Raw genomic sequence first — 25,676 nt, 5'->3', positions numbered from 1 at the left:
TTAGTTCTATCTAAGGAGTTTTGAAAAATACCAAAAGGAAGCATCTTTGAGATTTTTTATTTAATTGGGGCTGGCCCCAACCATTCTGTTTTTCTCCTAATTTCCCCAGATGATTATGACATACAGCCAGCATTAAGAACCACTAGTCAAACCAGCTACCCCATTTTACAGATAAAGGAACTGAAGCCAAGCTAATTAGGTGATTGTCCAAAATTATAGCCATAGTTAGTGAAAGTTAGAACTCGAACTCAGGCCTTCAGGCTTCCAGTTCAGTGCTCATCCGTTTACGTCAACAACCGTCACGTTGACCTACCCGATATTACTGTGAGAAGTAAAAGAAATGGCATATAGCCACAAACTGAAGCATTGTACCACATAAGCTTTATTATTATTATACTAAGCCACAATTAGTTAGAATTAATCACGTTCTCAAAAGCAGACTGAGTTTCAACTATTGTCAGGTCTATCCATCCTGAATACATATACCATATAAAAAGCTGCTAACTTTCTTCTCAATAATTTCTTTTTCTTTCTGGAGTTCATTATTTTTTTATGTAATGCATGGTTCATTAAAATGTTGCAAAAACTTTTATAAAGAGAACAAGTGTTTATATTTTCACAGATTTAAATCTCCAGGGTAAGAGTAATAAATGTGTCAGTAATCAACTCTAAGCCTAAAGCCAAGATAGTAATTATAAACCTTTGAGGTTGAGGCTGCATAACTCCTAGAAATATTTAAGTAGTGCATTATTAATGTGGATGAGAACATTTCTGAAAGTTTTAACTTCATTGCATGTATTTCATTAAATAATTATTTTTATCCCAGTCATATGTAATGCTGTGTTTAATTAACTGCAATAAACATACCCTTACCTTGAAGCAAGTAGAATGGCAGCAAATTTGTAATTCATCTAAAATCATTTTAGTGTCTGTGCCCAGTGGTTGCCGGCAGTAAGTGCACATTTCTCTTTCGATGACAGACCTATAGAGACATAAGCAATTACAAGTAAATTTGCCATCATGCAAACGATGGATGTATTCCCCACAAAGACATGTGGAAATGATAGCTTAATTTTGTTGATACTTCAGGAAATTGTGTGAAAATCAAAGAAAGTTGGGGACTTACTTGTTCTAGCGATAGAATTGATTCTCCTAGCTACCTCAAAATGATATCAAAGAATTAAGATGAAGACAAATCTCAAGTTATTAATTCATTAGCAATCAAGAGTGCAGCTGGGCAAGGCAAAGATGTTCACAGTTTCTTAATTGAACTAGGTCATGAGTACCCCTTGAAGCTAGAAGAGGGTTTTGAATTATTAATTTGCATATATTATAGAAAAATTATGCTGTAGATTAATATAAAATTTTAACTCTCAAAACATTCAATAGGACAAAAGTACAAATCCGTTCAAGAGTGTTTTGGTAAATTTGAGGCTCCAGGGTGCCTCAGTCAGTTAAGCGTCCGACTTCAGTTCAGGTCATGATCTTGCAGTTTGTGAGTTTGAGCCCCACATCAAGCTCTGTGATGACAGCTCATCTCAAAGCCTGGAGCCTGCTTCAGGTTCTGTGTCTCCCTCTCTCTCTGTCCCTCCCCCACTCATCCTCTCTCTCTCTCTCAAATAAATAAATATAAAAAAATTTTTTAAATCATTTTCATAAATTCACAAGTGATGGGTCTGTAGGACCCCAGACTCTGGGGTCTAGAGTCCCCAAAATGTTCTCCTATGACAAGTCTCTTGGTGTCATTGTAACAATCAGAATATTGGTGTAGCTTTCATGACAAAATTTATATTCTCCAACAAGATATAACCCCACCACAAATTTGATGAGGAAAAGAGAGTATTGTTATTTACTTTGGAAAGAGAGTGTTCAGTAACAAATGAACCATAGATATGATCAGCAAGTCCAAAAGAGCTCAGGTCACACAGAACCTTAAGAAAGGCCAACAACTCTGTGATTTTTTTTTCCTTTTGGAAGGGACTAGGACTGTCTTAAATAGTACCTTGCAGAATTTACTAGTTTCAGGGAACTAGCAGTCAGGCCTGAAATTTTCAGAGTAGGGTACATAATAGAAGGGTAAAATAAAAATAGCCAATATTTATATAGTGCTAATATGCTTTATAATATATGCAGAGTGCTTTCCATGCATTTGGTTATATAAACTCATTTCTTGCTCGCAACATTGCTGAGAAGCTGGTACTGTTATTTTTACATCCTTTTACAAAAGAAGAAACTGAGCACAGAAGGGTAATAAATTTGCTCTCATCATGCAGCCAGTTGAGTGGCAGTGGCAGGATTTGAATGAAGGCAGTGTGGCCCCAGAGTCCCTGTGTCACCTCTAGGCCTGCCCATGAGGACTATCAGGCTCACTGTGTGAAAGTGAACTAGTCGTGCCCAGGAGCCATGTTCCTATGATCAAGCCCAGGACTACAAGCAGAGAGGAGGGAAAATGGGTGGAAGGAGGAGGTAAAAGAAGAAAGGGATTTAAGTAGATGAAATGTGTCTGGTTTTATACTCTCAGTCATTCTAAGAATTTCCTCGTCCTTATGCATATTAATAAATATTTTCCCCTTTCAACTAACTCTACAGCTAATTCCTTATATGTTCCTGGCAAATACTTCCCTATGGGGAAATTCATACATATGCATACACATACACATATATGCACACATACTTAAATTTCCCATGTAATATTGTAATCCTGTCAAGAGTAGAAAACAGGCACTCTCCAATCTTCTTCCATTCCCAGAGGCACTGAGGTAAGAGCTGGGAATATAAAGAAGAGTAAGACAGTCTCCTTTTTTCCACGAGGGTAGCCAGGTGTGTGATTCAATAATCATAGCATATTATGGATACGTGGAGAGAGTTAGGAGAGCACGGCTAACGAAGCAACTATTCCCTGGGGTAGAGTCAGGAAAGCCGTTGTGGAAAAAGTGCCACATGAGTTAAAGCTTGAAGACAAAGGGGCTCTCAAGGTGTGTTGGGTGAGGTGTGGAGGGGCATAATGGGGGAATTTCAAGCAGGACAAACAGGACGTACCAAAGTGCTAGAGAAATAAAGTATCTGGAGTGATTAAACAGCCATCAATATTCAGTAGGAGCAGGTTCTAAAGGCCCATAAATAATTGTGCAAAGGAATTAGACTTTATCTTGTTAAGTGGGAAGCCACTTTCAATGGGATTGAAATGCTTAGATAAGAACTCTGGGGACATAGCTAATTTCACACAATAATCAACAGAAAAAAGTTGCTTGATGGGTTGGTCTTACAGAGAATTGACTTTTGCTCTGATGACTAAGGAAAATTTCAAGGACCACTTTAATAACGGAATTGAAATTCTTCATATTAAGAGCAATACTTTTGTGAAGAATGTTTTCCTTCCTTAAGTTAACAATGATAATATCAGCCCAGGGAAGGCTCGGATGATAGTGTTGTCCTTATTAATATCATACTGTTGGGGCACCTGGGTGGCTCAGTCGGTTAAGCGACCGACTTTATTGACTAGCTCAGGTCATGATCTCATGGTTCACGAGTTTCAGCCCCATGTTGGGTTCCACGTTAACAGGGATTCTCTCTCTCACCCTCTTTGCCTCTCTCTCTCACACACAAAAGAAATAAAATAAACTTTAAAAAAAAGGATCATATTGTTAGCCAAAGACCTTCTCAAAGCATTATGAAAAAAAGCTGTTTTTATTTGTTTGCTTCTGGTTATTTAGGCAGCATTTGTAATTCTAATGCTTGTGTAGATGACTTTATTTTTCTAAGAAGTGTGCTTTAAAAGCAAGACACTCAGAAGATCACTAGTAATACAAGATCTTAAAAGAGTGACAGAAAGAGGATAGAATTTTGGTGCCTGGCCCATCCATGTTTTCCTTCGCAAATACAGCATTAGTTTATTTTTTTCAGAAAACATTTACTGAGTAGCCTTAGGTGCCAAACACTGCATTACAAGCTTAGGCTGTGCATAAAAATAAGATATGTCCTTACCCTCGATAAGTCATATTTCTAGCCTCTCCTATAAAGGAACATCACTAATAGAATGTTACACATTTGCATTACAGCTGATTTCCAGTGGTTGAGTTGAAATGCTAATTATTTTAATTTTCTCCACTGGAAATCTGCAGGTCATACTCTCACGAGCATCATCTATGCACCCCACTGAACATTAAATGGTAAAAAAGGATTACCAGGGGCACCTGGGGGGCTCAGTCAGTTAAGCATCCAACTTCAGCTCAGGCCATGATCTCACGGTTCATGGGTTCGAGCCCCGCATCCAGCTCTGTGCTGGCACCTCGGAGCCTAGAGCCTGCTTTGGATTCTGTGTCTTCCTCTCTCTCTCCCCTCCCCTGCTCATGCTGTCTCTGTCTCTGTCTCTCTCTCTCTCTCCCTCTCTCTCAAAAAAAAAAGTAGACATTAAAAAAATTAAAAAAAAAAAAAAAAGATCACCAACAGTGAAAGTCTGGGGTCAACATACTAGCACTAACTTGATAATCACTGCAACCCCTGTCCTCGGAACTGACTGTGGGCCCAGACTGGGTCGTAGCAGCATCTCTATGCAGCTGTTTGTAGGTGAGCTGGCTCTGGAAAACCACAAGGAGAAAGGGCTGAGGGCACAATCAAGTGATGCAATGAAGCCTAGACACTAAATATGTGGCATTACTGGGGACTCCTGGGAATCAGCAACAGCAGAGGGGCTGGTCTGGCAGGCAGCTGTAGGGCATGGAAAGCTGCTGGAATAAAGTACAGCAATCAAAAAGCAGAAAGAGCCAGGAAGCCTCGGAATGAATTCCTGGATGCAGAGGTTGTTGTACATTGTTCCATCCATACACACGTATAACAATCACTTAATTAGCATCTCTAAGTTCAATGGATGAGAATCATGTATTTCAGTATTATATATATAATAAAAATATATCAAATATGAATATAAAATATATATTACATGTAAAAGTATATATACACACACGTGTATATACATATACACTAAAATATATAAAATGTTATACATATAAGTATATACACCTATATATGCGAATATATGTATATATAAGTATGTATGTATATATATGCATACGTATATGTGTGTGTATATATATATATATGTGTGTGTGTGTGTGTGTGTGTGTGTGTATACTTTTAGATATGGAAATGTAGACCAACTCACCTATCTGAAGTTGAATAAACAGTTTGTATGTATTTTCCAGAGATATTCTCCTGATATCCATCCTTCAGTAATTTACTAGAAACAAACAAAATTGACATGTGAGGACTGAGCTATTTCCCTAGTGTTGATGTACACACCCATACACAGGTGACAAAGCACACACAACTCATGCAGCTTTGTCATTCTTCTCTATGATGTTACAAGTTAGGACCATGTACTAACCTCTTTCTTTCTTTTTTTTTTTTTTTAATGTGGAAAGTGCTGATGCACAAGCCACCTCCAGGTTGATATAAATTGACATATCTACTGAAGGAAATAGAGCATAAGACAAGGAGCGCAGGAAAAAGCGTGAGCAGGAAAAGAAGTTATCATTTCTCATGAAATGCATACTTGCCCCTCCCTCATTCATTTGCTATAGGAAAGCCACATGTAATCTAACACAGAAAAGGAAATATGCAAAGCATGGGCCAGTGTAAGCACATAGAAACGTCAACATTCACAACATCAACATTCTCTGTGTAGAGACACAGAGACTCTTAAACTTTTAGAGAAAGCTGTAGAAATGTTTATTTTTACTTGAAAACATCCAAGAAAGAAGAGTCTAGAATGAAAGCAAAAAAGTGTAATTTTAAGTCCCCTTTGTTCTATTTTTCAGACTGCCCCAGTTTGTAAATGTCAGTCCTTCTGTAAGACAAATGAAACTTGCAATGCACTAACCAGCTGGCAGCTCATAATTGCTTCCCAACTACTTATGCTACCTGTGAGTATATTAGGGCTGGAAGCAATACATTCCTATTATTTCATAGGGTGAGTGGTAATTCCACAGACTTTACCTGGGATTTTTAAATAAGAAATCTTTCTCCCTCCAATTGTCTACAGGCAGACTATTGTCAGAAAGAGCACTGGGTGCTGTATGGAAACCAGTTTGACAATAAATTATATTTACTTTAAAAAAAGAATATAAAAAAGAAAAGAAATAGAGTATCTTCGGAATACATAACCCACAATGCTCAGTAAGATTTTGCACACATTTGTGCGTGATACATATATTATTACTTCCATTTTCTTGATAAGGAAATTGAGACTTGAAGAAGTTAAGTAGATTTTGCCAAAACCACTTGGTTAGTAAATGACAGACTCCATCCCAAATCTGATGCTAGGGCCTCTACACTATCCTACACCGTCAGTGTGGAGTTTAGGGAGATTTAGATTCAGCAGAAAAATCAAACTTAAGCCTGCATTTTACAAAGTAAATTAGGTGTGGTTTTGAGAAACCTTTTTTGGTTTTTTGGAAAATTGTCCATTTTCTGACATGTACTGAATTTCCCAGAGCCCTTTCAGGAACCCCTCTCTAGAGATAGTCTCCCCTCTTTGAAATGGGCTCTGGTTAACACATATGTCACGTACATCACATTTGTAGTCCTAACCAGTATATTACTCCACAGGTAGGCTAATTCTTATTTTTATACTCCCTGAAAATCAAATAGGTTGTGAATTCATGATCTTGGTTGACATTCTTCTCAACATCCATCACTCCAAGTAGCAGATTTTTTTGGATATCCATTCTCTGTCATTTGGGCCAGAGTGTATCTACTAAAGGTAACACCCCTTATTTCAGATGAAAGGTAAACAGACAGATAGATTCGATTAGATAGAACCAGAATAGTGTATAGAACTATTTAATTAAAGTGTGACTCAAAATTAGCATGAGAGTATCTGAGTAACTTTGTGTAATTTTGCATTGTGTAATTTTGTAGGCTTGTTATAATGTATAGTTATATATGATCATGTGAGAACTTTCACATGGTTATCCTATTATGTGTATACTTGTTATATTCAAGCATTTGGTTCATCCAATGACAATGGTTATTTGCCAACTACTTAATATTGGAAACATTATAAAGAATCATATACCTAGAACTCAATATACCCCTAAATGGTCTTCTATTTGAGAAAAGCAAACATACTCCAAAATAATAGCATCTCTCCTAACATAGATGATTTCAAAATTAGAGTAAATGTAGCAAAATATTTTAAATAAATTTCCAGTACCTGTTCTCCACATAGGTCCTTGTGTATACCACAGTATCCTTTGGTCCTGCATGCCTGGTTTCAGCATTGGAGCTGTAACACGAACCATTTACTTAATGTTTAAAGCTTATTTACAAGGATAATAAAAACAGCAAGGCTATTATCCAATTCAATGCAAAAAATAGTGTTTATATATTCCTTTTAAATTATAACTTTTGAAATGTAATTGTTAAAGTGATACTAATCCACTTCTGCAAAATTTCTTCACATCTCCTATTTTGTTCCTGGTGTCCACTGTTTTGGCCTACTTCCAGAACGCTGCTATGGAAATTGGTCACTCAGAATATCTGTTGTAGAGCATGAGGACTATTTTGAATATTTATAATACATTTTAATGTGTTTCCCTGGTGTCCCATTCCTATTTTTCAAACCATAACTATCCCCACAAACCTCAAAAGGTTGACCTTAGCTGCATATTTTTCCCATATATTAGGACATTGAATATATCATGTCATTCACTTCTGGTCTGCCAAATTTCTGTGGACAGATTTGCTGCAAACCTGATCTGTCTTCTCTAGTAGGTTAAGGATTTTTTCCTTGCTGTTTTCAGGATTCTTTCCTTGTCTGTGTATTTTGTGAATTTGACGATGATGCATCTTGGTGGTGGCTGACTTTTGTTGAATCTAATGGGAGTTCTCTGTGCTTTTTGGATTTTGATGTCTGTGCCCTTCCCCAGATTGAGGAAGTTTTCAGCTATAATTTGCTCAACTAAACCTTCTGACCCCTTTCCTCTTTCTTCATCTTCTGGGACTCCATTTTAAGAAGTTGCTGAGGTCTCTAAGCCTACATTTGTGAAAATGGCTAAAATTAACAACATAAGAAACAAGAGGTGTTGGCAAGGGTGCGGAGAAAGGGGAACCCTCTTGCACTGTTGGTGGGAATGCAAACTGTTGCAGCCAATCTGTAAAACAGTATGGAGGCTCCTCAAAAAGTTAAAAATAGAACTACTATATGATCCAGTAATTGCACTACTATGTATTTACACAAAGGTTACAAAAATACACATTCAAGCACAGGTACATGCACCTGAATGTTTACAGCAGCATTATCAACAATAGCCAAACTATGGAAAAATGTGTGTGTGTGTGTGTGTGTGTGTGTGTGTGTGTATGTACACATATACATAATGGAATATTACTCAACCATAAAATGAAATCTTGACCTTTGCAACAACATGGATGAAGCTTGAGTGTATTATGCTAAGAAAAATAAGTGAGAGAAAGACAAATACCACATGGTTTCATTCATATATGGAATTTAAGAAACAAAACAGATGAACATATGGGAAAGGGGAAAAAGAGAGAGAGAGGGAAAAAACCTTAAGAGACTCTTAACAATAGAGTACAAACTGAGGGTTGTATGGAGGGAGGTGGGTGGAGGGATAGGCTAGATGAGTGATGGGTATTAAGGAGGGCACTTGTGATGAGCACTGGGAGTTGTATGTAAGTGATGAATCAGTGAAATCTACTGAAACCAATATTTCACTGAATGTTAACTAACTAGAATTTAAATAAAAATCTGGAAAGCAAAATAAAAAGTTGACTTTAATGAACTTTAATGAACATGTTAACAACTAATTTAATGAAACTTTAAAATCTGCCTAAAGAACGTCAACACCAGTGTCACAGTTTTTTTTAATGTAAAATTTTCAGGAAAAAATAATATTTACACTTTCCTACCCAGATATCAAAGCTTACCAACGACCAAGTTGCTAATGCAACACCTTTGTGTGGAGCTGTTTACATAAAGCCACTGATAAAATTAGAAATTTCTGCATTTCAAAGCAAGGGGAGGTTTAAAGTAAGATGAGTTTTAAAAACAGAAGGAGAAAGTCCTGTCACTTGTATATAATTGGCCGTGGTACCTGTGATTCTTCCTGGCTTCATAAGAATGGGCAGGAGTTCTAGTAAACTGGATGTTTATAGCATCAGTGGATCCACCGACTTGGCTGTCTAGCCTGGGAAAGCAGACACAAATATTTGGCACTTAAATGAAGGCCACTAGAAGTTTTTTTGTTTTATTAAAATTCTATTCAATTAAGTTTACATACAACAAACCTCTTTATGTTTGTCTGGCTTCTGTGCAGATACATAAATAGAATACATGTACTATTTTACACCTCCAGAGTGACCACTGTCTTACCTTAAAGAATAATCTACAGGCATGTGTCATATTATCTAACATTAGAATAACCTTTTTATCAAGGGCAAAAACCATCTGGAATTGGTTCCAGTAACCTTGTAATACCAGCAGTGCCACGGTAGAAAGCATCTCATGTACAATATGATAAACTTGTGAGTGTATCAATTTATGAAAATTATCCAGTGGTTGCTTTTGGAAATTCGCTTCCATCTTGTTTTTAATAGAAAAAATATTTTGAAGATTACAGAACTCTGACTCAGATTTCTGCTAATTAAAAAGTGTCACAACGTTTAACAAAGTGCAGGCATATTTTTTTTCCTCTGAAACAGAGGAAAATTTTAATGCAGGAATAGCAAAAATTTTAGCCACTTTTCATCCCTCCAGGTTAGTAAACTCCAATATAGAAGAGATGTGAAAAACAAGAGGGCAGGTTAGATCTTAATCAAGCCTTATCATTTTTAAACACACTTTCCTTCCATTTCCAGATAGCTCTTAAAGAAGAGGAAAACATTGTTCACATATTATCTCTGGCATACAATCATCTTCTACTTTTAAGACAGATGTTTCACAAACCATATAGCTACATTAAAATTATACTAAGTAATGAGAAAGTAGAATGAACATTAGAAAACTTTCTAACGTAATTATTAGAATATGTCATTCCAGAAATAATAAACCTAGCTAGGAATTGCTTAAAAATATTCAAATCATATAACATACAATAAAAAACCCATTTTTAACAGACAGCTTCAAGGAATGAAGGTTGTCAGTGAGTTTGGAATGTGTTTGCACCATCCCCAGCAATATAAAATCAAATATCACCAGCTAGTTAGCAAAATCTTCAAAGAAGAAAGGGGAATAAACTGCATACAGTACTATAATGGACTGAATTGTTCCCCCCCCCCCAAATTCCCATTTTGAAACTCTAACCTTCATTGTGATTTGGAGACAGAGACTATAAGAAGGTAAAAAAGGTTAAGTGAGGTCATAAGGGTGAAGCTTTAATATCACAGGACTTGTGTCCTTATAAAAAAAAAGTGACACCAGAGATTTGTGTATGTTTGTTCATACACAGAGAAAAGGCCATGCGAGGCCACAGTGTGAAAGTGGCCATCTGTAAGCCAAGGAAAAATGTCTCAGGAGAAGCCAAACCTGACAACATCTTGATCTTGGACTTCTAGCCTCCAGAATTGTGAGAAAATAAATTTTTGTTGTTTAAGCCACCTGGTCTGTGGTCTTGATCTTGGACTTCTAGCCTCCAGAATTGTGAGAAAATAAATTTTTGTTGTTTAAGCCACCTGGTCTGTGGTCTTTTGTTATGGAAGCCCAGACAGAATAATAATACAAGTAGCATCTCCTAGCTGTGTTTATCATAAGATGATGATAATGGCTTCACTAAGATTTAATTTTTATAATTGTGAATGAAAACTAAATACTAGTAAGCAAATTTGAAATGTGGAACAATAAACTTTTTGATGGGTTTTGCTATGCCAGTAGGTTTGGAAGATGACAGATTTTTTTTAAAAAAGACCTTTTATTTTGGAATAATTTTAAGTGTATGGGAAAATTACAAAGACAGGTGGAGAATCTGTCTACCCTTCACCCAGCTTCTCCTAATACTAATATCATACATAACCATGGTATATTTGTCAAAACTAAAGAATCAACGTGGTACAATACTATTTACTAATCTACACACTTCATTTGTATTTCATCAGTTTTTCCTCTGATGTCCTTTCTCAGTTCCAGAATCAGAATCAGGATATATCTTCCACATAATAATCATGTCTCTTTAGTCTCCTAGGCTCTGTAATACTTGCCAAGTCTTTCTTTGTTCTTCCAGAGATGGTGATAGATGTTAAAAAGGAAATTCTATCTTGATGCCAATAAGTGGTAACAATATATTTTTTTAATTATTTAGAACCATAGAAATAGTTAAAAAATACTTTGGCAACCAGTGAAATAACCTGTGGTGCTTTTTACAATGCTACTTGGCCCCACATCCAGATATTCTCATTTAATTAGCTTGGATTACAGCTTGGGCACTGGGATTCTTTTAAGCCTTTTCACTGAGTCTCACATGCAAGTTAAGGTTGAGAACCACCACCTAAGAGGCTGGGCAGCCCATCATCTTACCCAGAAGAGTACTGGTTCTCAAACTGTGGTCTTTCTATCAGCCGGTGGTTGTGACATACACTAAAGTTTGGGAACCAGTACAATTGAGGAACCCTGCCCAAGTATTGCTCTCAGATGCCTTGAATAATCCTCATAAAGAAGAACTCATGACTCACAATGTTTGTTAATTAACAGTTCTATCTTTAAAAGTTATTATTCATTGAAACAAATTGTTGAATTATAACTTCCAATTAATGGTCACAGTTTCGTGTCTTAATTAATTAAATAACAACTCTACAAAATATAAATTCAAACACTGTGTTGGATCTTACAGAATTTCAAATGGGATTACTCTTGAGAAAATGTCTCCTGTGCTGGAAATTCAGCTTGAAAATTCACCTATCTGGAACCTTCATACATTGCTAGTGAGAGTATAAAATGGTACAGCTGATTTGAAAATAGTTTGGTGGTTCCTTAGATGGTTAAACATAGAGTTACTGTACAATCCAGCCATTCCACTCCTAAGTATACACCCAAGAAAATGAAAACATATCCCACACAAAAACATATATGCAGCATTGTTTACAATAGTTAAATACAATCCAAAATTCAAAGACAATTCAAATGTCCATCAATTAATGAATAAACAAAATGCTGTTTAGCTATACAATGGACAAATACTATTTGGCAATAAAAAGAAATAAAGTACTGATACATGCTATTAAATGGATGAATCTTGAAAGAAGCCAGTCATAAAGGACCACATATTATATGAGTCCATTTATATGAAATGTTCAGAATAGGCAATTCATCGAAACAGAAAGCAGGCTAGGGATGAGGGGTTGGGAGGAAAATGATGTGTGACTGTTCATGGGTATGGAGTTGATTTCTGAGGTGATACATATGTTCTAAAATTGATTGTGGTGATGGTTGTACACTCTATGAATATGCTAATTATAAAAATATATTTACTTGGACATCCAATTACTATACAAAGTGAATACATTCATAAAGTGAATCAAGTCTCAGTTTAGCAGATTGGCCCAGGAGTCTTATTTAGATTTCCATTGTCTTACTAACTTAACATTAGCAACCTAAGATTCAAACACCATAAAACAACTTCAACTGATAAACATCGATACCACTGCAAATTTTATAAATCTCTTTTGCATAAAGAATAAAATCTTATTAAGAGCTTACTATTTTGTATCCTATGTGTTGGGGTTTACTTCTATAAAATGTCAAGGTCTTGAGCTCTTGTAAAAAACTATAAATTTTAAACATAGTTTTAAAAAGTAGTCTACTATAAAAAATAAAGAGAGGACGTGATGCCAGAACAATCAGGTTCATCCCAGCCCTCTAATTACTAAACTTCTACACTTAGTCAAGTCTCTTACTCTCTGTGAATTTTCTTAATTTTCTTCCTATTAAATATTTACCCATTTACCCATTTGGAAAGTCCTTTTTTGTAGCCAGAATACATGGGCACAAAAATTGGGCCCAGAGATTTCTTTTTTCCATTCTGTTCCAGGGGAAATTTTTTATTACAGTTCTTGTGTCAGTGCCAGGGTGGTGCTTACATTTTCCATTTCATTTCTAGAGAGCAGACCATGAAACATTGTACATATTCAGGATTGTGATCGAACTGAAGGAGAATGAACACTACCTGGAAACAGAAGTCAGGGATCAAAAAATGGTTTTGTAGTGGTGGTAGTTAAGGCTTCTTGACATAGTAACTGAATGTGATGATTCCTGTCTCACTGGGAGAGAGTGGGTACATTTGTGAATGTATGTCACAGTTGGATTATGTCAGGCAGGAGACACAGACAAAACTGCAGGAAGGGAAAGGAGAATATGTGTATCTTATTGTCAACCATGGTGTTTTCCATCTATACACCATCTTCAGTGCAGATGGCCACATCCATAATGCGTTGCTTTAGAAGGCCAGACAGGCCATGAAAAAGCTTACCATGAGTAAGCTCAAGGTATGAGGAGGTAGAAACTGCAAAGCAGCAAAGATTCTTGGTTATCAAATAGATATAGGGTAAAGAATAAGAAAGCCAATACGCAGAAGGAAAAGCAAGACAAAAATAGGAAGTGGCCAATATTCAGGAAGTAGCTAAGTTATAGTAATAACAAAGAACTAGGGTTAATGTCCAAGGATTCCTTACGGAATGTCCTCTGGCCAAGAAGAAATAACCTTCCAGATCAGGCCTCTATGAGGTCCGCCCATGCTACCATTCCTGCTCTTAAATTTCCATAATATTCCATTTCTTCATTAATCCTTCATAAACAAGTCACGCTGAAATTGGAGCATGTGTCAAATCATATTAAATGAGAAGTTCCTTAACCATACATAAACATTTACTTGCAATTTTTTACCTTAATCATTTCCAGATAATACTTGAGTGAGACTGGCTAACTGTAAGACCAGTCCTACTTCCAAAATAATGGATGTTTTTCTAAGATAAACAGATTCTATTGAAAACTTACCCTCCCTAGTTTTATCAAAACCTTTTGTGTGATCACAAGAAAAGAAGGCAGAAGATGATTTAGGGAATTAATGGAAGAGAAAGAAACTAACATTAGATGCAAGAGTCTTTTGTAGACATCTTGGGGACCCAGATCTCTTTCTGCTTTTCCACTCTCCACACACAACATTGACAGTATCATTTCTTTGTATAACAAATTTTTTAACAGAAAAGACAACTGTACCTTATGAAGGTAAAAAATAGGAACCCATTGTTTTTAGAGTCCCCCATAGGTCTGGGGAGACTGCAAAACACGGAAAACAATTTAATTCTTCCCTAAACAGTCTGTAACGACAATGAAGTAGAGCTTCTATCCCAACTTTCCTTGTATAAGAAACAAAATACAACAGTTTTAATGCCATTATACTGTGCAGTGTAAAGAAATTCCAAAACTAGGTCTTGTTTTGTAGCTGTGATGAATTTGCGCATTCTTTTAGCACTAGGTATCCAAGAAAGACATTCCCAGAGTGCTTTCTGCACCACTGAAAAACTACCAAGCAACAATAAGTAAAAATAAATTTTCACAGCCAAGTGCAGAGCTTTGAATTTCCATGATGCCTTTTACACTAAGCAATTGAATAGAAGGCCCGTAGTCAGAAATTCCAACAGAATTTGACTTTTGTTAACTTTTTTCCATATTATCTATTAAGTACTCTGCATATTGATTTTTGTATTTCAATCGTATTTATATCTAAATACCATAATACAATTCAACTCCTCAGTAAATCTTCTAATGTTATATAATTTGTGTAGGCTCATATGAAATTGATAACAAAAAAAGTAAATTATAATAAGTCTTACCTTCCATTTTTATTTTCAGAGACATTAGAATTTGCTTCAATTAAATTTTTCAGGTCTTGGTCACTATAGGTGAAAAAAACCCACATAATTATTATGTATAGTATAAATATGTATAAATAAATATATATATCATATAGAACATTGGAAATCAGACATTGAGCTATTTGATCTATAACTCAAATATGAAAGCATAGGTTATGTGTGAGAAAGAAAGAACTAATCTTTTGGAAGATTTGAGAAATCTGGTCTGTAAATAAACAATTATTTATAGTCTCATTCAGTTAACATTTAATGAGTACTAACTTTGTGTCACAAAGTACTAACTATGTATTTTCACATGGATTATCTCATTCAGATCTCACAAAACCCTGCAGGACAGCATCTGGGGCTCAGGAAGGCTAAGTGAATTTTCCAAGGTCAATTAACTAATTTGTAAAAGAGTCAAGATTTGAGGCCAAGCCACCTGCCCATCCAATGTCAATTCTTGGATATTTAATTAGAGACTTCATTCCATCTTTGTAGATCACAGAAACATGAAACCCAAAATTTGAATAAACAATACATAATGTGGAGGATAAATGGGACAATTAGATTCTTGAATCTTGAGCTGCAGCAATGATTTTCATATGCTTTCACGATCTACAATGTCCTCTGATATGTTTTTTTTTCAAATATTAGTTATTTATATATTGGCTATATCACTGGTGGTTCTTGATTATTTTTTCCCCCATGAGTTTGGAAAAGCCTTTGTCATGAACCCAATTGATTAGGACAGTTGTTTAGAAGCCAGAACAATGAGGCCATCTCTTCTATTTCTGTGGACAAGTTAATCAACCTTCTTAATCTTCCTTTTGTAAACTAGACTAACCCTATCTAATTTCATTAAGTTGTGGTGAGAATGAATGAGTTAATGTAAGTAACATTCATGGCACAGCGACCTCCGTTGTGGGTGAACTGAATAAGCACAAATAAATGACAGCTAACAGAAGTTCAGTGACACAGCAGGAGGCACTATTGATTTCACTATTTTGATGGACTGCCTTTTCATTTGTATTTCTGCTCTAATTTCTCTCATCTTTGGAATTAACTCTAGTTTTTATAAATCTCCCTGCTCATGATTTTGAATAGTAGATTTAAACAAGGAATCAGAGTATGGACTCTCACTCACATGGAATCAGAGTATGGACTCTCACTCACAAAATTAATATTGATAAGGATGAACAATACTACAAAAATTTCTTGTAGTGTATTGAGATTTAATACTCCTTTCATATAACATCCAAACCACCAATAATTGATAAATCTGCAAATTGGGTAGCATTCCATAGCTACATTTAAACTTCACATTTAAAATACTAGCTGCATAATTTTGAAAATGTAGAAATTAGTTAGATTATTTTTTAATGGGAGTTACAGTAGGGAAAATATGCTAAGTAACACAAGTAAAAAGCACAAGATTTCAGGAGTAGCTCAGAAGTATTGCAATCATCTGATTCTGCAGTCTGAATGATGTAAAATTCAGAACTGACTCTCTCAATGAACTATGTAAGGAAACTTCCCAGATCACATCATTCAAATTTAGAAAGGGAGACAGAAGACTTTTGCTAAACCCTGATGGCCCTTCGCTAATTATTAGAGCTACCTTCTTGGCCTCAAGGGCCACTGTACTACTTTAATAATCTGGGCATTAAGTAATCCTCCTTTGATAATTTTAAAATAATACTTTACTACATACTTGGGGATAATGAAATAAAATTAAGAGAAGTACCATGATGTCACATATCCAGTTTCGCCAGGATATGTGAATCTTGGGGGAATTAGAATTTTGTCCCAGCAAACGATTCTCCTACTGCTAACCTAGGATGAACTGAGGGCCACTGATGGACACTGATGGTTTTCACTATAACTTGAGAGTAGAGTCTCACTGCCATGGCCTTACATGGCTTTGCACTTAGAAACTGCTCCCAAAGATTTCTGAGATTAAATTTAAATTCCCTTTTTCCACTTCTCTAGGGGAGACCTTTAACTACCTTACCTAGCTCTGAGAACAGATATTAAATGGGTCCCCAAGGGGAAGACATTAGACCCCGAACTTTTAAGGCAGTCAGCTCCACCCACATCCAGACGCTTAGTGTGCACCATGACCTTGTAGAAAAAGATCAGTGAAGGAAGTGATGGACATTTCATCTCCATTGGTGTCAGTCACCAATTGCATATATTTCTTTTTTTATGCAGGTCTTAGATCTGGCTTTGTATCCTTGTTCTGGGACATTGTTAGGGATGGAATTGTGTTTCCCCCACCAAATTCACATGCTGAAGTCCTAATGCTAGTATGTCAGAATGTGACTTTCCTTAAAGATAGGGTCTTCACAGAGGTAATCACATTCAAATGAGATCATTAGGGTAGGCCCTAATCCAATATGACTGGTATCTTTACAAGAAGAGGGAATTTGGACTAAGACACACACAGATGGAAGACAATGTGAAGATACAGGATGAAGGCAGCCTTCTACAAGCCAAGGAGAGAGACCTGGAATAGACTCCTCTCTCAATCATCAGAGGGAACCAACCCTGCAGACAAGTCACCTTATTCTTGGACTTCTAGCTTGTAGAACTGTGCGAAATACATCTCTATTTTAAGCCCCTCAGTCTGTGGTACTTGTTATGGCACCCCTAGAAAACTAATAGAGATCTCCTGTGCCTTCACAACATGATTACCCTCGGTTTCTCAGCCTGATCCTGCACATCCTCACTTCTGCTGGCACTTTCTGTTCCTGGCTTCTGCGGACACTGGGTCTTTGCACATCCTCCATCCCCGCCCAAGGACCCAAGCCTTTGTGGACCCCAGCTACTAGGAGGGAGAGCAGGAATAGGCTTGGACCTGAGAAACAAGGAGAAGCCAGAATCTAACAAATCCAACAACTACAAGTAGGTAACTCAAAATTGGAACCTATGCAAAAGCCTTCAAAGAAGCGTATGCCCAAAGTGGTATAATTGTGAATCATCAAATAAACCACATTAGTGGTTTCATAGAATCTTTGTTGTTTTTATTAAACAGCATCACATATCAAATTTGACAGAGTGGATTATAATATTTTATTCTGAATAATCTATACTAATATGCAAAGCAAAATGAAAAGTTCCAGAGTATGAGAAGCACAAAATGTGTATTTGCTTTGGTTGCTCACTCTGATTGACGTCATCAGCTAGATTGGAAGATCCAATAAAAGAAGTTCAGATTGCCCATAAACTTCCCAAGTTGAAGGATACAAAAATAAATTCCCACTCTCTCAGTAAGAACACATCTATTGCGTCGTGTTTTTACACTGTGGTAGAAAAGGAAAAGCTGTGCGCCAAAGTGTGACAAGCAGATTTTTATAGAAGCCCAGCTACATGCAGCAGGGTGGAGCAAAGGCTTGATTCCAAACCCTTTCCATGACAGTTGCAGTGGAAGAAAGACTTTATAACTGTATACATTTATGAGCAATTTGAATTAGCTCCAAGAAAAATTGCCAGTTCTCTGTGGATACAGTGAGGAAGGCTAAAAAGAAATTTTGTTAACCTTTGCACCTAAAAAGGCTTTTTTAAATGTAGCTTTCAAAATTGGGGGTGGGGTGGGGGGGGAATGAGTTACCTGTTATGTAAAGTCACAGCACAAATCTTAGATATAAGCATTTATCTTTGTTATAGTAATATCTATTTTCCACTGTCCCACTACAGAGCAGATGAAGAAAAAAATAGGTATTACTATATCTGCTTTTATACAACTTTTCTCAAGATACGCTCTGCATGAGAGAAAGTTAACAGCTCACTCACCACTCTCATGAGGGCGTGGGAGGTATTTATTAAAAGCTGCAATATGTTTCTCTCTCTACAGCTTACTTAAATTGCTTTTGTAGAGTATCAAACACATTTGCAAAATTAAGAGCCTCCATATAAAAAATTTACTATGGCACTTCTTCTATGCCAAGAACTAAATCTTAGGCATTAAGCTTTAGTTCAAAAGGAATATTTGTCTTTCAAAAGGAAGTACAGAATACAGAGAGATAAGTGGTATAATTCTTCAGCTCTGTTGACATGGCAAAATGGGCCTGGTTTTATATATCTTTGTAGGTCTTTTCAATGAGAAAGTCTTAAATATTTTATATTAAAGAAATTAACAGGTCCATAGGTAATTGGAAAATGTAGGTATTTTAAATGTAAGATGTACTCAAGAATTTTAGTGGCTTTAAGTCATCACCATGGTTGATTGAGGTTATGTCATGAGCAAGAGATAGCCAATGGCTTCAGCAAGCAGACCAGTCATATCAGATTCCTTCAATCTGGTTTCACTTGTGGGGGCTCATAATGTTAGAGCTGAAAAGCAATAAGCTTTATCTAGATGGACGACCAAAGGTCCTTGATTAGTTTGAGATTTTAGACTAATTCACAGAGTTTTTGTTAAGCACCGAAAATGTGTCAGGCATTGTGCTCTACCTATATTGTAAGTAAAGAAGTGAACAAGACAGACCCAATCCTTACCCTCAAAAATCTTATAGTTGGGGAGAGGTGATTAAATAATAATTCCCTCTAGGAGACAAAAGCTTGGGACAGGAAGGTCAGACAGCTTGAGAATATCTAAAAGAAGCATCTGATGCAGATGTGGTGGGTCCGGGGTAGGGGCCTCCCTGAGCTAAGTGAGAGACACCTAATTTGAGACCTAAAGAATAAGTAGAAGTTATCAATGCAATATGAATGAAAGATGGGTGGGGTTTGCCTGTGGAGGGAGCATCACGGTGGGTAGGGGTGGGGAAAGCCTGTGAAGGCAGGATCAGCTAGGCTTCGGAAACCAGGTTAAGGAGTATGGCCATTGTCCAACGGCAAGGGGAAGCCACAAGATTTAATCAGAATGACGTGATCAGATCTGTGCTTCAGGAAGATCACTCTACAGTGTGGCTAATGGACTAAAGGACAGAAGGCGAAACTGGTAGCAGAGGGACCAATTAGGAGGCCAAATTGTATTCTGGTCCTGGTAGTATCGGAAAAGATAAGGTATCTTAGTTCCTGAGATAGAGGCATGCAGAGTGGCCTGCCAATTATGGGGAATGAAGCACTGGAAAGAGTCAAGGTCACCCCTTCCCCCAGCTTTCTTCCTTGAGCAGAAATATGAGAAATCTGCAATAGGAAGATAGGAAGAAACTCTTCTCTTGTTGGAATACTAAAACTTGGAGGTATATGTCTTAGGAAGTAGGAAGCCCTTAAAATTATGGAAGTATAATAATACAAATAGTTCAGAATCTTTTTTCTACTTCAGATGAAGGATGTCTTTTCTAACTGTAAAGGCCTCCATGGCACTAGCTGCTTTTCAATCTTCATTTGGGAGCAGAAGTTTGTAGCCTCAGATAATTGAATGCCTCCTTTTTATGTTGGTTCATGACAATGCGAGGCTGTCACTGCTAAAAGCCATGCAGTTTCTCCCTGAATAAATGAAAATTCTGTGCACATTTGCATTTGTTCATGTTGTTATGTTCCTAGAAGGAGCTCAGGGACACCTGCTTATATTCTGATCAATGACCAAAGTTTATTCCACCCCTAAGTGTGAATTACATATACAGCTGCTGGAAATGTCAGCAAAGTCACATAAAAAGGACTCTAATTCACTGCTGTTCTGCTATTAAATAATCAGTGGCCATGTCACATTGAATTGGATGTAAAATTGCCTGTGGCTGTTATCCCTCTGGGAGATGCTTTAAAATGCCCCTCTCTTTACCCATTAAAATAAAGTGGGCAGGGTAGATACATTATAGTTACAGGTGGCTGAGCCAATTGAATGAAGTCACTTTTTTCAAGTAAACAGCTTTCCTGTTTGTCTGTTCTGCTCTAATTCTTGATAACCTGGCTGATTATCATTAAATCTGGTGTCACTCGTAAAGAAGAGTCAGACGTTGCTTAGGTTAGATTTATGGATCAAGCCTCCATCCGAAAGCCACATGATGGCCAATATTTTAAAATTTTATTTTTATAGGAATCTCGTCCATATAAGGAAAATGCCTTCTTTCTATAGATGTTTTATTAGAAGTTGCTGAAATACAAACTACCTCTTTATAAAATTGGCATCTTCTAATAAACAAAAGATAAAACTCTTACCAGAAAGTTACCATGGTCTGTCAACATAGCACATGTGCCAGAGGGAAGGAGGGAAGGAAGGAAAAGTGAGAAAAAGAGGAAAGTGTGTGTGTGTGTGTGTGTGTGTGTGACAGAGACAGAGACAGAGAGACAGAGAGAAGTACATTTTGTGGAATCAGACACTGAGGGAGGGGTTGGCTATAGGAGCCACTGTTAGTTATTCTGTATGTGGTTATTAAACCTAATCACTTCCAGCACAGTTGGGGACCTCCTAACAATCCTAATACTATTACTAATAAAAAGAAAATTCCATCCCAACCAAAACCACTATGAAGAAATGCTTCCACTTAACAGAGATATTTCCATACAATCATCAGTGGCAGGGTTGACACCAAAATCTGTTATTTCAGCTGGTAGGAAACCTCTATGAGGTAAGTACTTTCTCTCTTCCCTGTCACTTAAGTGATAATTTTCTAGAATAAGCATATGTAATTGTACTTCTTTCGCTGCAGGAAGGGGGATTTAGAAGGGAAGGGACTGTGGTGAGTATAAAGGATGGAAAGAAGATGGGAGTCTGTTTTTCTTCTAGGCAGTGGCATCAGAAGGACGTGAGTTTAGACCCAGGATATGTTTTCTTTCTTCAGAAGGTCATTTAATGTCTTTGAGCTATACTCCCCTCTTCTATAAAGTAGGTTATATGAATATATTTCTCATGAATATGTTTCTCATTGTAAGGATTGAATGTATGTAAATTGCCAGTCACATGAAAGGGGCTCAGTAAATGCTACTTCTCTCAGTGATGGTGGCTCTTCCAGTGCCTCCCTCCTCCAAAGACCCCATCACCCCAGTGATAAAACCATATAAGCAGAAATAGCAAAATCACATACTAACATAGACAACAAACTAGGAGACGCAAGAGTTGAGCCATGAATGTACTACACTGCCTTCTTTTCCCCAGTGGGTTCGAAGCACGTTTCCGTATGTTAACTTGCTTTCCTCATCTTAGAATATTGACACTATGGTTCCCAGCTTTATGTTTATAATGATAACATTTCAGGTCAGCAGGACAATTTGAATTTCTGATATTAGGCACTTGGGTGCATTATCTATTATTACCTTATTGTCTATTAATAAGCCCCTTTAGGTGAAAGATGTAGATATCACATAAAGATACTAAATCATACTATATTTGCAGAACTCAAAATGGAAGTTCAAGGTTAAAAATCTGCTGTAATATTCTGTGAGTCCACACAAACTGTGGATCTGTAATTTGAGGACCCTGAATATCCTTTCTGATGCTCTATAGTCATCTATATAAGCCACCAGTTTGGTTCAGTTTCTTGGAAATACGTTTTCTTCTGATTTGATTGCATTCAGTTTTCATTTCAGTCCTAACATGCTGTAGACAACAAACAAAGTTGCACTCCTGTAAATAAATAAAAAGTACAGAACCGAGTCCCAAATAGTGTGATTCCAGAGGAGTGCAAGATGTTTCCTTGCTGACAGGAGACACATGACTTAGAACTGTGTCTTCATTTGAACACTAAAGAAAAATAAAAGGCTTCTTTTTAAAAAAATTTTTTATGTTTATTTATTTTTAAGAGAGAGAGAGAGAGACAGAGAGCAAGCAGGGGAGGGGCAGAGAGAGAGGGAGACACAGAATCTGAAGCAGGGTCCAGGTTCTGAGCTGTCAGCACAGAGCCTGACATGGGGCTCGAACTCACCATCTGTGAGATCATGGCCTGAGCTGAAGTCAGATGCTTAACCAACTGAGCCACCCAGGCACCCCAATAAAAGGCTTCTTTAAGAGAGAGAGAAAGAAACACAATTCCTAACTAGAACCTTGAGAACACCTCAAGATAGGCAAAGTCATTTACCGCTCAGTGTTTTTGAGACCTGAAGATTTCACTTTAATGAGACTGTCCAAGCCTTCACTGTTCAAAAGAGAAAAAAATAAATAAATTCAGCTTAGTGATAGGTTTTGGTTGCGCTGGGTCAATAAAGCCACATTATAAATCCACTGCACCCAGGGGCAACAGACAGATGAAAACATGAAATGACTATTTTATTTGATTACCTCTGACTGCTTCTGGTCACTGCAGGACTCACTTTGATGAGGTTATCCAGATCCTGGTTTCTTTAAATAGAAAAATAAAAGGAGAGAAAGTTAATGGTAAAGTTCTTTTGGCAGGAGCATTAAGGTTATAAATCTGCTTGAAATAATAATAAACTAAAATATTCTTCCTGCCCAAAGCACAAAAATTAATATAGTTCTATTACCTTCGGTTGTTGGTGAGAGTTTCAGGACTCACTCTGATGAGCTTATCAAGATCTCGATTTCTTTACGTGAAAAAAAAAATTAAAGCAGCTTGGGTTAGAGGTAATGCAGGTTCAAGTTGGTTGGAATTAGAAGAAAGGATTAGCCGTCTTATCATTTAGCATGAGACATACTGGTTTGGCATAGAACAGCCTTCAAATAAGTTTTCTAGCTAATTTGGGGGGACAGTCTATGCTGGATTTGAAGAGAAGTTGCTCTGACTTTACATACTTCATAGCCAGAGCACATCTACGAGGGCACGCTGGCTGGTGTTCACAGCAAACATCTGGGATTAACAACTTTCCACTCTGCAGTGTTTTAACGTTATGAAGATACAAGCTGATTTTAATGTCCTTGTCCTTGTTAGTTTTTAAATCATATTCACCAACTGAAGATATTTTTTAAAATAAGCTCTAAAATTGGGATTATACTTAGCATAAGACTTGGCAAGGAGCGTTCTAGAAATCCTTCAAAACCATGACATTTCTTTCCTTTACAATGACTAAAAAGCTGAAATGAACTCAGCTGTTCATGGTCAAATTAGTTACATGCTCTGAAGACTGTCTGCTTCCTATCTGAAGCCACACCAGTTCGTTTCCTCAGTCAAGAACAGTATTTCTTCCCACATAGTTTGCTGCCATTCACTGCCTTCGTGTCATACCTTGTTTTAAGGGCTGGCAGGTGGTGATTTTTCAGTTGTTCCCGTAAACCCCTTTTTAATATTTATTCAGAGAAATGTGTCAGCCTGTAATGGCAAGAAATCATAGGACTGGGGTGCCTGGATGACTCAGTCAGTTAAGCGTCCAACTTTTCATTTCAGCTCGGGTCATGATTTCACAGTCTGCGGGTTCGAACACCATGTCAGGCTCAGCGCTGACAGTGGACACAGCCTGCTTGAGATTCTCTGTCTCCCTCTCTGTCTGCCCCTCCCCCACTCATGAGCATGTGTGTTCTCTCTCTCTCTCAAAAATAAATAAACATTAAAAAAAAAATAGAAATCACAGGACTGAGAATGCCTGCTTTCAGTACATCTTGGACACCAACTTGCCTGTCTACCCTTCCCTCCAAACAGTCCTTTCTCCTTATATAAAAATAAGAGACATTTTACTTGTCAAAAATATTAAAACAATGTTGAGAGCTGAAGGGGAGCCCTTTAGAACTTCATCACTGAAAAGTTCTGAGAAAAAGTCTGCATTTCCCTCCCCCAAACCTAATATTTCCATTGAATGTGCTTCCCAGCCCCTGGCTTCCATCATTGTTCTCAGATTTCCACGGTAGACAGAAAGCTGCTAACTGAATTTTCACTGTTTTGAATTATCTTCAGGAATAGTATTCGCAATTAAAGATAACCAATTGGTTTCTACAAATACTATTAAAGGAAGGATTATCCTATAAGAGCTATCCAAAATATAATTTCCTTGTATAAATTGATTGCAAGATTTAGTATAAAGTCAACTGTGCCTAAAAGACAATGACCTCTAAAGTGAGATTATTTTACACCTTAAACTATTGTAACACTGTATGTTAACTGTACAGGAATTAAAAAATTTTTTAAATAAAATAAAGTGAGGTTAATTTCATATATTAGGATAAAAAATACAAAGAATAAGACTTTGTAGAGAAGATAATGTGTTCAAAGGCCATAATATTTTTTAGTGTAACTACATACAACATTCATGTGCCAACATGATTAAACTGCACACACAACCATGGGAACTTCCATTTTCACTCTTCTGATGAGCACAGAAAATGTCATTTATACAACAACCTAGAAAAGTGATATTCAAACTACTGTTTCATAAAGCGCATTAAGAAATACATTTTAGGGGCGCCTGGGTGACTCAGTCAGTTAAGCATCCAACTCTTGATTTTGGCTCAGGTCATGATCTCAAGGTTCGTGAGATTGAGCCCCTGCCATTAGCACAGAGCCTGCTTGAGAGTCTCTCTCTCCTACTCTCTCTGCCCCTTACCCACTCACACTTGCAGGCATTTGTGCTCTCTCTCTCAAAATAAATAAATAAACTTAAAAAAAAGAAATAAGGTTTACATCACAACTCAATACTCTCTTCAGATAGAGATATGCACACTCACACACACACATAAGCAAACACAAATTTCATTAAATAATACCCTTCCTACATAATAACTCTCATGTTTTCCACTCTATTTAATTAATTTTATTTAATTGAGGGAAAGTGCTGATTGCTACTTGCTGTATTAATTACAAGACCCGTTGGTGGGTTTTGACCCATAGTTTGAGAAATCCTGGCTTAGAAAATATATAATTGTATGCTATGTTCTACCACTACTGAAAAGACAACAGTGTTTTAACAAAACGAGGATCTCAGTATCAGTTCTGAATTGCCTTGATTGATAGCATCACGCGATTTATCTCAATGACTTGAAAATAACA

General features: G+C 36.9%; 1 protein-coding gene across 4 annotated transcripts in view; it reads right to left on the bottom strand.

Annotated features, from left to right (window-relative positions):
- The window catches only part of SCEL (sciellin), a 169,157-nt gene that overhangs the window by 4,403 nt on the left and 139,078 nt on the right, over positions 1 to 25,676 (bottom strand). For all 4 annotated transcript variants that reach the window (XM_049647099.1, XM_049647100.1, XM_049647102.1 and 1 more), the window contains 8 exons: positions 23,227 to 23,286; positions 23,024 to 23,083; positions 22,824 to 22,880; positions 14,842 to 14,904; positions 9,117 to 9,209; positions 7,214 to 7,285; positions 5,162 to 5,236; positions 874 to 982 (listed from right to left, as the gene is read on the bottom strand). In XM_049647099.1, coding sequence (XP_049503056.1) covers positions 874 to 982; positions 5,162 to 5,236; positions 7,214 to 7,285; positions 9,117 to 9,209; positions 14,842 to 14,904; positions 22,824 to 22,880; positions 23,024 to 23,083; positions 23,227 to 23,286 — 589 coding nt within the window. The remainder of the gene's footprint in view (positions 1 to 873; positions 983 to 5,161; positions 5,237 to 7,213; positions 7,286 to 9,116; positions 9,210 to 14,841; positions 14,905 to 22,823; positions 22,881 to 23,023; positions 23,084 to 23,226; positions 23,287 to 25,676) is intronic.

Source organism: Panthera uncia, assembly GCF_023721935.1.
Source record: "Panthera uncia isolate 11264 chromosome A1 unlocalized genomic scaffold, Puncia_PCG_1.0 HiC_scaffold_16, whole genome shotgun sequence".
Taxonomy (NCBI): Eukaryota; Metazoa; Chordata; class Mammalia; order Carnivora; family Felidae; genus Panthera; species Panthera uncia.
The sequence above is the reverse complement of the archived record's forward strand: the minus strand, read 5'-3'. Positions and strand labels throughout refer to the sequence as shown.